A 13,038-nucleotide genomic window follows, 5' to 3' on the forward strand; every position below is an offset into this window, starting at 1 on the left:
GTTGGGCACATTCTGGAGCCAGTTGAACTTCAGATGGAGGATAATAACTAGATTCTGCCAACATAAAAATGTGGTATGACAGTCATTCAGTCAGTCGGGGGCGGTGATACTGTTGAAAGCATTTACTGGAGTAAAAGTGGAAGAATTATCAAAAGCTAAATTTATATTTAATCATTTAGTTTGCTGGTGATTAATTTCCCACAGTTGGTTGACGACATCTCTGCTTCATAAACCACAGCCACAACTATTGTATTGTTTGATTGGATTTGTTTGATTGTCAAACCTATTTAGTGCTGTTTTACAACTGGCATTGATGTACACAAAATCATAAAATCAAACTAAAAGTCAACTCTTGGATGATTTATTTCATTATCTTTCTGGAACCAACAGCAATCTACTGTAACAATAGACTGACAGCAAGTGTTAATGAAGCCTTTATTAATTAGAGTCCATCACCTTACACAGTAATGAAACTGAATTTGTTGGACGTGTTGGAAGTGATAGAGTCAATTTTGAAAAGCAAATCAAAATAGAGACCTTTTTCTTGTTGATAACATTTGACCTATTGCATTTGCCTAATATTTTTATGAAAAGGTTAAATAATCTAGTTTAAGAACTGACTGTTCACTCGCTATCAGATCTGTTTCGTCCTTGTACCAAGTGCTTTCGGTGTTTCAGCAACTGGTGCATGAAGTCATGTGCTTCCAGAACATTCACAGTATTTAAAATAGAGCAGCCCCGTATCTACTCACCAGACTGATGATGTGATGGCAGCAGGCGCACGGCATCACGATATTAGAATTAGTGAGGACAGATTCACAAAAGCAGCACAAATAGTTCACACGCATGCTGAGGATGCATCTGTCACGCTGTTCATGGTTCCTCGTGCAAAGACCTTCTCCAAGGTTCTATCGCTTGTTCTATCAGACATTTTATCTCCCAGAATCATACCTGGAACACCAGGACTGCTGATAGTGTCAGGCTCATCTGCCTGTTGGAGCACATGTGCATAGTTTGAAAAGGTTGTTCTAGAACGAGCTGTTACTGAAAGGTGTCGTCAGGCGTAGAACAATGGACATAACTGAGAAATCGCCTGAGTGTGTGACCAGCTGCATTCAGCAGCATTCAGCAGCATTCACAAGACAAAAGTGCTGATGTCACATGAGCTTTTTAAATTCGCATCCACTGCCAGTTGGATTTCATGGACGTCACACACCTAAAATGATTATGAACACTCAGCCAGTGTTGTATAAACACAATTAGAAAGGCATTAACAGACCTGAAAATATATGACAAAAACAGTATGAGAGCTTTAGGTTCATGTATGTCATGTAGGTTATTTGGCATCGTACAGTAGCAAGAATGTTTGCTACATTTCGTTTCATGCTCTGCAGCATAAATACAACACGGCATTGATAACAGTGTGTTAAATGTTACTGAGTTACTTGAAAGTCTAATTACATGTTAAATGATTCAAACACCAATCCGCATTTTACCACACTTTGGCGCAGCATTGTGATACGTACATGACCTATTGGTTCAGTGTGCAGTATTTAATTAATTTCTACTAAAGGAGAAGACCGCAGCAGAACACCTCCGTCAAAAATCATTTTAAGTCTTCAAGCAAAGGTATGTGAGTTATTTAGTCACGTGACCGATGACGGGTAGTCAGCTTTTCTCAGCTATCGAGAAATTGCTAGAAAATTGATTTGTGGGGTTGTGGAATGTGGACCTAAAAGCCTCCATCACCTCTCGTAGCAACACGTGTCCTTACGGATACCAAGTGAGCTGAGTACTGTGCACATGACAGAAACCCTCCATTGTTCCTAAAAATAATTAACTTACATTTAAACATTTTAAATTATGTCACCTTTACTTTACTCAAGGCGTCAGTTCTCTGTAAACTCTGTAAACACTGACTGTTTTGGCCATGAAGGACCATAAAATATCTTGGGTTCAAAATACTGTACAGAAGACGCTGGCCACACATTATCAGAAAACAGCTTTTATTTACTGTATATTTTGTTCACATAATCAGCAACACTGTTTTAAAAGCATTTGCAGCATTTCAGTGAAGGAGAATGTGATCAGGTGTAGATGACCTCCACTACAGTCTTGGCCTCGCTGATTGTACAACCTTAACAAACCGATGCACCTGACCAAGATAGTTCTTAACTGAGCAGAATATGGTGAGAAATCACAGTGTGGTATGTGTTAATAAAGCTGAATAACTGATTCCTGGCAGGTCTACCACAAAAAAACAATACGGGTCACAACGAGCCATAGTGCTGTACTTAAAGCCCCTGATCTTAAGCAGCCACACAAACCAACCAATAAGAGTAACTGAACCTAAATCTTACAGTACTGGTGTTCTTCTAATAAACTGGACAAATTCCTGATAACAGTTTTTAAATAAAAAGGACAAAAACTCAAACTTAATATACTGTAAGATGCAAGTCGACTGTAACAGTGATGGAGTAAACAAGTAAAGGCTCTGAATAAAATGTAGGGTGAATGTACCCTTAATAAACATCTTGGAGCAAACGTTCAGAGACATGTAAAGACACTGAATAAATAGCTGGGCTACTATTCATTCTCAGTAGATTTATATGGGAGTAACTTTGTATTTTAGCTGGTCAACAACAGCTTGATGGAAAAATAACAGAGCTGACAATCTTAGACAGGCTATACCTTCAATGTGCACATTAGCCCTTAAACATTCACATTCATAAGCCAAAGACCTCTGTGCTATGGTCTAAACTCTAGAAATACAGTTAGAAAATTTGAAAATGTACATATTGTCCCTTAACCTTTATCTATATACACACACATACACACAACCCAGTGAATCATGTTCAATCAATCAAGATATTTAAACCACAGGGTTTAGCATATTTACAATATAATTACAAGTTTAGAAGCAAAGAGAGTAAAACAATGAGTCTGTACAGTGGCAAATAAAAGGAACACCCTAAAACTTGATAATCAAAGTTAAACCTTATGAAGGTTTAATTTAAAGTAAAAAAACATGAATGAAAATGAGCATTTGGTTCCAGTGTGCAGTGCCTGCCCTTCTGTAAGACACATTCTGGTTGACTTTAACTTGCACAGTTGTGCAGTACGCCATCTACTGTACACAGCAGGAAGGTCTCTCAGTACATTCAATTAATGACAGGACAAGTTTGGTATTTTCAGCTGTCATTCAACCAATCTTCTAGCCCACCTAGCGCTAATATAGTAAATGTTTCCAATTGTGACTGACATGATCCAGACTGACAAGTAGCTTTGATTGTTTCTACATACAGATAATCTTTATCAAGGTCAATTAAAGTTAATCCTAAAGTAACTTTAATGCAACAGTAATCCCAACTTCTCATTTCTAATGCACATTGCACAGACTTGTAGCCATTATACAGCTCATAAAGTTGAGTGCCTGAGTGCAAAATAAACGAAAGAAGAAAGGGTGAAGCAGATTGTCTGCTCAGGTATGAGGTCTATATGAGAGCTGCAGAGGAGACGTTTGGTCAATAGCATAAAAGCGCGAGGAGTCCATGTTTGAGTCCGACAGCTCCCCATCAGACACACAATTAGAACCACCCTGAGCTAACCAGTACAACTCACAGAACCAATCTCTGAAACCTTGTACACACAGGCTGAGAGACAGTCCTACAATAGTGCAAACACTGCTGTTGTCTTGACGACATGCTGCCAGTTAATAGGGCAGAGACTGGATGGTGCTCTTGTATTACAGCCACGTTTGCATTATAGGCAGATTCCTGTCCATCCAGCGCTGGTTCAGCCGGATGGTCTCTAAAGCTTCCTGCACACTTCTCATCTGAGAGCCACGATCCTTCAGACTAGAGAAGAAACCCTGCACCTGCACATAATACAAAACTCCTTAAAACATGTCTGATAGTGAACAGCTAATCTATAAACAGATTCCCTTGCAAAGACCGTCATTTACACTGTAGTATAAATGTAAAAAAATACAATCCTTACTTGCTCAAGTTGGGCGTGTGTAGAAAATTGAGAGGTGGCAGATTGGATGACTGTCTGGATGGCAAAGGAGCCAACAGAGAACCTAGAGCAAAAAAAAACAATTTTGTAAAACAACCCTAAAATGTATCCGCAGTTATAGTCAGTACGGAGCTGACGGGGGTAACCTACTTCTCTATGAGGTGATCCCAATTCTGTTGTATGAAATCCCAGGCAAACAAATAACCAGCAAAGCCATTGGATACAATGCTAATAACCAACGGCAACTCCTGTGTCGGAATGATGTCCCCCTGCAGAGTTGCCTTTAGAAGCCTAAACACACCAATAAGAAGCCAATATGTAACTAAGGAACAATAATGATTGTGGTCAGAAAATACAAATAAACACTCACCAAACTATACGCTTTGCATTTTGAGTGGATGCTAAGCCCCGCAGCATTTTTCGCTTTTCTGAATCATATGTAGCATGTCCATACATGCTGAGCAGGGTTGACCAGTCTTCATCAGACTGAGCAGCTACATTGAATACGACTTGCTGTAGATCACCTGGTATCCTACTTTAAACACAGATATAGTTTATAACTAAGATTAGGGGTAGTTATTTTTTTAATGTACAAATATGTAACGCAAAATATAAAACTCTAAAATATTTCATGTGTGTTTTTTATACCAGATACCTTTTGTTCTGAGCAAACTGTTTGAACAGTTCTCTGGCTTTCTCAATGCAATTTTTTTGTTCCAGGCTACAGGCCACTTCCAGTAGGGCTGAGCGCAGCTCCTGTTTAGATATACTGGCCTCCTCTTCCCATGTTTGATTGTCCACCATAGAACCAAAGAGATCCAGGATATGAGTCTATGCCATGTAATAAAAACAACAACAACAAATGCATTTTTACTTTACTTCTAAACGTCTAAAGCTAAACATTTTATTTTGATATTTAATTTTGGTATTATGGAAATATTGCATGGGAGTGGATGAACTGTACCTTCATGCGAGCCAGAAGCTCCTGCTCTTGTCTCTTTTCAAGCAGCTTGTAGACACTTTTGAGCTGTAACAAGGCCTCTATCACAGGAGTACTCTCAGTTTCATTGGACATGTAGTTCAACAAGTTCAGGACTTCATGAAAGGACACACGTTCCAGTCTGTTGACAGCGTGCAACAATTATGAAGACACATAAAAAATAAAAACCAAGTACCAGAATTTAAACGTAGTCTTCCCTTTTTGACACTTAATGCAATAGAGGAGAAACAATTCATCCTTTTATACCTGGAGAGAGCAAAGATGTTGTGTATCAGCGAGGCGCGGTCGTCATTTGTGAGGACGCTGACGTTGTGAGACAAAGCATCGGTAAGAGCAGCCCAGCCCTCAGCTCCATAGTGGACAATGTAGAAGCCTGTGTTTCTGTAGTTTAACTTCAGCCATTTTACACTTTTTGGAAGCTTAAAAGTGTCTGAAAACACAAACACACGTAAAAGATTTACTGTCTGGTTCACAAATGACAGAATTTACTTCAATTTCAAAACCATCCAGTTGTTTTGACAGGCACTACTGTAATGGTTCATTTTCACTCATCTCTTGTATAGCACAACATTGCATCTGATGTAACTGAATGGCAAAAGCATGTTTTACCTGACTTGGTCTTCAGAGTGAACATTTTTCTGCACAAAGGGCCGACACTACAGTCATCAGTTACATACGTCACTGGGATATTCCACAAGCTAAAAAAAAAAGAAAACCATTTGTATTGCACATGCTTTGCTTCTATGTTGTGTGTGTTTTTTATGATTCAACTCACCTGGATGTACGCGTGGCATTGTCTGATGTCAGAAGGAAATGCTCCTGTGTGAGGGTCACCTCATCTTCTTTGAGGCTTACAGTGACCAGTGGGAAGCCTTTTTGTGATGTCCATGAGCTCATCATCTCTGACACATTCTCGTGCTGTGTTGAGACCTCAACCTGGTGAGGACAGGAACAAAACTCTATATGTGCTATATTTGTATATAAAATATATAAAATGCACATCTGATGTTTAACACTAATTTAATATTAGTTTTGACAAAACTATCCTGTGATTTCACTTCCCTTCATAAGGGCATGAGCAAAGGACCAATAAATGATCTTTATTGTATTATAGAATATAATCGGAGTGATTCTGCTTTTTCTTGATAATGAATCTCATAGTTAATTTCCCTCCAGGGACAATAAAATTGTACAAATGCAGCAGGGAGTCAATGAATGAAAGTAGACAGATTAATAAACTATTAATAAAAGCTTTAAAGCACAAAAAGCGCACACACACCTGTGTAAGGCTGTTCCAGAGGCCATCGGTGTCCGTGTTTGATTCATTGAACTGTTTAAGATATTGAATTATACCCTTTCTGAACTGTTGCTCCCCTGAAAGTGAGGCGTTCAGCATCAGAAGAATGGATGCACCCTGGAAGTCACAGACAAAGAGCTTCTGTGATAATCTGATCCAAAAACCTGTCATTATATTAATGACAGTAACATTTACTAATGACAATAACATTTACCTACTATGGTCCAGTAGGCAAATTTCTTGCACAGATAAACAACTGGATATGAAATCGAATTATCCAACGAAACTGCACCAACATTATTTATCCAATAAAAACATACCTTTTGATAGGAGATAACGTCAAACATCTCCTCCACCTGGTCCTGTGAATTCACCTCTGTAGACAATGGGTGGGAGGAGTTAAGCGAATCTTTGTCCAAGGCTCTGAATCGTGTTGCCAAAAACAAATTTCCCTGTAAATAAGTGCAGACAGAGTACAGAGTAAAGTATAAAACAGAGTTATTAATTAATTCTCAGCAGAAACTGCTTCATGAGTTACTGATCCTTAAACTGGCACTGATAAATCCTCATATCCACTTGCTCTATTTTTTTTGTTGCCATTTGGTGTTTGATATATAAAAGTAATTGAAATTAAGAGTCAGATGTGTGAACTTACAATGTCAAGCTCGGGAAACACTGACTGTAAAGACATATACTCCATGTACGTGGCAAAGCCTTCGTTGAGCCACAGGTCATTCCACCAGCACATAGTTACTAGGTTTCCAAACCACTGCAACATAACATCAGGCATAAACACCCAGCTAGATTGCCTCCAAAATTTCCACTCATGAAAAAAAAAAAACAAATTTAAAACAAACAAATTTACCTGATGGGCAAGCTCATGTGCTATGATGTAGGTTACTAATTGCTTTTCCAAAGCAGACGACTGTTTGCCCACCAGCAGGCTGGTCTCTCGAAAAGTGATGAGCCCCCAGTTCTCCATGGCTCCTGCCAAAAAGTCTGGTATGGCAACCAAATCTGTCCAGAGAGAAAGGGAACATGTTTGTGTGTGGGCTTTTGTCTACATTTGCTCTACATGAACTTAAAGCCATGTGTCTCTACACCACTAGCATTACAAAATGACCTTTTAGAATGAAAGTCTAGGCACTTTGTGTAATGTGCAGATGTGTGAATGTGTGTAATCACCTAGTTTTTTCAGGGGGTAATGAATTTCAAAGAAGTTATTGTAATACACCAGGAGTTTAGAGGCTGCTTCCAGTGCATACTCAGTGTGTTCCTGCTTCTCTGGCACAGAGTGCACAGACACCTTAAACAATAAGACCAATATGAATTATACAGACAGGTCATCAGCAGAAATGCAACATTACTCCAACATATACAATTGGAACTGAAGACAGGAAGTATCTGTGTTATACCTACCAGAGTGCCTGTGACATTTTTGCTTATATGAGTGAAGTTAGCCACAGTGAACGCCACCAGGTAGGTGCTCATTTTGACACTGGTTCTTTCAAACTCATCCAAAAAGAGGCCAGTAGGAAGTTGCGTAGATTTGGCCTGGAAAATACAACACAAGGTTAGGTTGTGTTCCAACTAAAGCTGGTGATAAACTGTAAATCCTAATTACACTACAAGCAAAAGCAACCAATGAATAATCTGTGATCTGAGAGGTCATTATGAATCACACTGGGAATGGGAATGATGAATTCCTCAACAGCAGGACTGATGTAATCTAGAGAGACTGAAACTGTTAACTGTTTAACTAGTATCTGAATAATAATATGTCAGCCTAAAGCAATATTTGATTTACGCACACAGTACAAAGCATAGCAACATACAGAAAATATAAATACATCTAGACCTACTGCATGTTACAGTACTGTACCTTAGGCATATTGGAAAGAGTTGTGTATTCAGGTTTTCTGCTGATTTTAATCAGAAAGGTGGCTTTGAATGATGGCTCATCAAAGCAGGGAAAGGCCTTTCTAGCTGACAGTGGCTCAAATTGGGTTGCAGCTAGAACCCTGGAGTTAAAACAAAAGTGATTACAGTAAAGTAAATTAGATGTAGATGTACATTCAGTAATGTTCTAATGTTTGGTTATGACCAAAGTTTAGATGTAAACATACATGATACCATTCTTGCAGAATATTGCAAAGCTCCTACACTGCAGAACATGTCATACTGTAGCTACTATTACTGTAAGTAACCAGAGTACAACCAAATCATGGAGTGTACCTTTTGTTTCCATCTTTATCAGAGTATGAACTATTGTAGAAGCCACCATAGGTGTGCGAGAGATTGGCGGCATACTGGATGGTCAGAATACCGTACTGGCCTGCTTTTAGATAGTCAGGGAACTTAATGGCCAACTGTTCATTGGGTTTGTACTCCAGTACAGCCACATCCTTGACCTGCCCATCACCCACCTGAAAACAAGAGAAAATATTACTTAACAACAAACAGAAGACATAAAGGAAACATTTTGAATCAATTAATTTAATGCACAAATGAACAGTCATCTTTTTTCAGTCCCACCTTAAATGTTGCTTTGGTAATGTTGAGATTAGCACCGTGCAGAACAACACGCGTGGTGTTGTGAAGCACAGACATGTTGATAACAGTTTGGCCAGTGAAAACCATGTTATTGAGGTCAGGGTTGAAGGTGAGCTCATAGCTAACAGGACTTATGCTTCGAGGCAGCCGAAACTTTGCCCATGGAAACGGTTCACCATTTGTGGACAAAGGATAGACTGGCTCCAAGGGACTTGTGTTATCTTTCTTAGGACATCCTGCCTGCAAAAGGATGGTCGGTTAGAGTTAGCAAGTAAAAATGTTATGACAAGAAAAAATCTGGTTTACACATCCAAATTACCTTAGTAAAGGTGCATCCAGGTAAGAGTTTCAGTACCATGATCACAGAGACCAATATGAGAAGGAGTAGTGTACACACAACCATGGTACGAGCTGAGGGTCGTGAACATGACCTGAAAACAACAAGAGTTGCACATCATCTCCCTTTAACTCTTCTCAATTATTTTCTGCCCCCCCCCCCTGCAGGAAGAAATAAACATTTTGCCCCCCCATCTCAGAATTTGATAAAAAGCTAAATTCTTTCAGCTTCATATGTTAAAGGTAGATCCAAACCTACAACCTCGGCATCAACAGCATAGCACACTAACCAATGCTCCAAACAGTTGGCAACGATTGTTGCCAATATTCGTCACGTTGCCAGCCGTCACCAGCAACTTATCAGTGTGATTGGGGTGTAATGTCTTTAAGTGACGCCTTAACTTATTTGATTTCATGCTGTCTGCTGCCAACACTATTAGAGTAGGCCCCACTACTTGAAAAACACTGCTTTAACTTACTTATACTATTAATGAGGCGAATTACAGTATGGAGACCAGGGACTATGGAAATAAAGGTTAAAACTTGGTACTCAGGCTGCTCAGCAAACTAAAACACCTTACGGACGCCAAAAAGCAATTGCTTTGCATCTGCATAAGTTAGAAACTAATTCCTAGTTACCTTTAGTCACATCATAATCAGCCATTTTTAATATGTAATGTGCCAATGTCACAAAATTACAGTAACATTGAGATATAAAGATAATTTATTACAGATTTTTGTCTTCATGCATCAACTGAATTCTATCATGATTTTATCAGTAACCACTGTCAATTCTTTCTGCAGCTTATTTCACAGAACTTAAAACCAAGAGTTTTACAGTGTATCACCTGGATGGAGTTTGTCTGCTGTACGGGGAAGAGCTCGATCTGTGAGCAGAGCTACGGTTCATGAAGGACATGCCAAGCAGGCGGGCAGAAGATTCGCAATCCTCCTCATCTTCGTCCATGTCATTCTCCCCGAGGCCTCGCACAAGTAGTCGTGAGCTCCGGGGCTCATACACCACCTCCTCCGGGTCAAGAGCAGGAAAGGTCTATAAAAAGCATGTACAGTATTGTCTTGCTATTTTTGTTACAACCCAGTTAGCGTAGGTCTCCCACTGACTATTCTTTAAAATGAAAGTGCACACATCATGCATTGAATAAGCAAACACAGGCATACTGGAAATGTATTGGAGTCGTTGGCCAAATCCACCACATCGGGCTCTTCTTCAAACATGCTATTTTCAATCATGTTCCTTGGAAGGTTGGTTCGCTCTGAAACATACAGAGGAACAGAAAGCTGTCAAGATGCCTAAAAGAGGAAATACAGAGGTGACAGAGCAAAAACCTAATGAATCTACAGTATATGCTGACACAAAGTATGTGAAGGGGTTTTCAGTGTCCAGTGTTTTTCAAAGGGTTCATGTTAAATCATGGTCATATTTTACACAAAGCCAATACTTAACACAAAGAAATGTTTTTGTCACGGAATAAGAAACCACATTTTGGAGTAACAATCCAATGGCTTCTTACATTTTCTGTTACTAAACCTGCAGTATTTCCTGATCCTTTGACCTAGATACAGTAGAACAGGTTCATCAAGCTGCTAAAGTATATTCATTTATATAAGTGAAGTGCCACCAAACAAAGAGAAAACATATACAAATACTGTATAATGAATATACATCATCCAACCATGTTACATTCTTCTACACACTAACCCATGTCACGACCATCATGAGGACAGCTACATTCTGTCTTACAGAATCCACATAATCTTTTTTAAGGAAGATTCGTTTCTCACAAAGTCTGAAAACAATCTAAGGCATGTTCAACTTCCTAATTTAATAACGAAAGTAGGAAAATGCTTTGCTATGCACATCTTATGGTCTCACTTAAATTCCATTTACGATAACAAATGCTAAAGACAATGCTTCTTCAGTCTCCATTGGTAAAAGATTTGAGTGAATAACACAGAAAAACTGCTTTTAAAGTGCTGCACTTTTTACACACAAACAATAACATTAATAATTATTAATTACTGTATGGGCTGTCACCATATCTCTTCCTGGATGACACGCTCTGGTATAAATTTTTAGGCTACGAGCTAAGTAGGAATTAATTTGTCATTTCTAAGAAAGCATAAGTAAAAAAATAAAACCTATAGAAACACATCAAAGTCTCAATTATTTCCCCTATACATGTATGCAACAGTCATACCAAAGAAGATTAATTATTTCATCTACAAAATATAACAATTTCAGCCAGAAAAGCAGGAGGCATAGTGCCTATAATCTAGACTATAAATGCAAAACACACCAGATAAATTTCCATCATGAATCAATCAAAATCTGAATGTGAAAATGTGAGGTTGGTCTTTCACTAAACTATTGTAACTGTAAAAGAGGAAGTTAAACTGATGTGATTTGGTTGTGGCTTTTTTGCATCAGAAAGCTCAGCCTCAGCTGTTAAAGTGTGCACTGGCTTTTGAGTGTTTTAATGATAATATTGTTTACTGATCTTCTGGACAATAGATGTGTTTACTATACTTTACAGTTGGCTTCTGGTAGTTTGGGCTGCCATGACCTACTGTATCAGCTTTCCGCACTAACTCACACTGTGGTTAATATCAAGAAAACAGGCAGAACAGAGCTGCTGTGTTTTAACAGATAACTTGAGTTCACACTGTGAATCTGTCTCCAAAGAGGAAATCGCTCAAGCTCTTGTGTTTATTTTTTTCTTCACCCTTATTAAGTCAAAACACTACATTAATATTGTTGGTTCACGAACATCATATGCACATTGAGTTTATAAAAAAGATACATTGCTGTGGCGTAAAATATAAGTATGATCGGACAGAAACTGAAACTGGGATTAAAACAGCCTCTGTGAAAAACGGAAAACATAAATACAGCTAATACGTTGTCATTAGTAAAGCCCACTCCTCGGGACGTATGTCCTCGGGTGAATGTCACTCCCAGTGGGCTCGCAGCAGTTACGTCCCGTAACGTTAAGTTATTAGCCGGCCTGCTGCTATTAGCTCGCTGATACTGAACGTTACCTAACAATGCCTTTCCTTACCTGTACTATCAAATGGATCCATGGTCAGACGCCTCAGAGAGCTCTCCGTGAACAGCTTCCCAGCACCTCGACGAACGTGATGTTCGTCTAACCGGCCACCACCCACCGCAGGCTGTCGATAAACAGCAGCCTAACGTTACGCTCACAGCACTTACGTTAGCTACGTAGTAGCTAGCTCGCAACTAGCCAACTTCTGACGACTGTAACTGACTGAAAGACATTCGGTTAACGAGCTAGCGCTAGCTAATTGCTGTAACTTTATCGCCCATATTTGTGTTAAATAAATAGGTCAGGGCTTCCTAAAATACCGATTCTTGCTGTATAAACTTGAAAACAAATCTCCTAAGACGGCGGTAAAAAAACTAACCAACCACCAAGTGTCACTTTCCTTCCTCTCCGACCAGGCAGTTGTTGACAACCTCCCGTCAAATCACAGTCGTGACATCCCATTGGACAATACGACGGAGAGGCGGGGCCAAACCGCCACACGCGCACAAACGTCTCGTAGCTCTTATGCCCTTTTATGAAGTCATACTGTTTTACATTAGTTTCATCAAGGTTTGAGTGTTACCTGCTGTTTACACCAGTTTATTTAGTGTTTCAGTTGATTCACTATTGTACTGATGTGAAATAAATAAAACAATATATTGACTCTATCATATGTACTGAGTATCTTTAATCACGTTAGAGAATCGAACTAGTAGGTTCCTGGGCACAACACTGGCCACACAGGACCTTTCAGTAGTGACTGTGAA

At 39.2% G+C, this 13,038-nt stretch overlaps 1 protein-coding gene across 4 annotated transcripts; it reads right to left on the minus strand.

Moving 5' to 3' along the window:
* Positions 1 to 1,989: 1,989 nt before the first annotated feature.
* Positions 1,990 to 12,690, minus strand: lnpep (leucyl/cystinyl aminopeptidase). 4 transcript variants are annotated; one of them, XM_029163180.3, is made up of 23 exons: positions 12,655 to 12,673; positions 12,284 to 12,395; positions 10,383 to 10,477; positions 10,052 to 10,254; positions 9,187 to 9,298; positions 8,850 to 9,107; positions 8,550 to 8,740; positions 8,197 to 8,335; positions 7,734 to 7,868; positions 7,500 to 7,620; positions 7,180 to 7,331; positions 6,970 to 7,083; positions 6,635 to 6,766; positions 6,297 to 6,431; positions 5,793 to 5,953; positions 5,627 to 5,715; positions 5,264 to 5,447; positions 4,982 to 5,138; positions 4,673 to 4,848; positions 4,388 to 4,552; positions 4,168 to 4,308; positions 4,000 to 4,081; positions 1,990 to 3,877 (listed from the first exon to the last, which is right to left on the minus strand). In XM_029163180.3, the coding sequence occupies exons 2-23, from the start codon at positions 12,303 to 12,305 to the stop codon at positions 3,746 to 3,748; spliced, it is 3,096 nt and encodes a 1,031-aa protein (XP_029019013.1). In that variant the 5' UTR covers positions 12,306 to 12,395; positions 12,655 to 12,673; the 3' UTR covers positions 1,990 to 3,745. The 4 variants fall into 4 exon arrangements, with proteins under 4 accessions (XP_029019013.1, XP_029019014.1, XP_029019016.1 ...); XM_029163181.3 differs by having other exon boundaries at positions 12,651 to 12,669; XM_029163183.2 differs by having other exon boundaries at positions 10,052 to 10,230; positions 12,284 to 12,690.
* Positions 12,691 to 13,038: the final 348 nt, after the last annotated feature.

The sequence above is a fragment of the Betta splendens genome, chromosome 9, assembly GCF_900634795.4.
Source record: "Betta splendens chromosome 9, fBetSpl5.4, whole genome shotgun sequence".
Taxonomy (NCBI): domain Eukaryota; kingdom Metazoa; phylum Chordata; class Actinopteri; order Anabantiformes; family Osphronemidae; genus Betta; species Betta splendens.

Excerpts from the sequence above, each read along its gene's own strand:
- lnpep (XM_029163180.3), bottom strand. The coding sequence starts at position 12,305 with ATGGATCCATTTGATAGTACAG. Across the intron at positions 8,336-8,549 it reads GATAAAGATGGAAACAAAAG|GGTTCTAGCTGCAACCCAAT; the intron begins GTACACTCCATG and ends TTTTAACTCCAG. Across the intron at positions 7,332-7,499 it reads TTACCCCCTGAAAAAACTAG|ATTTGGTTGCCATACCAGAC; the intron begins GTGATTACACAC and ends CTCTCTGGACAG.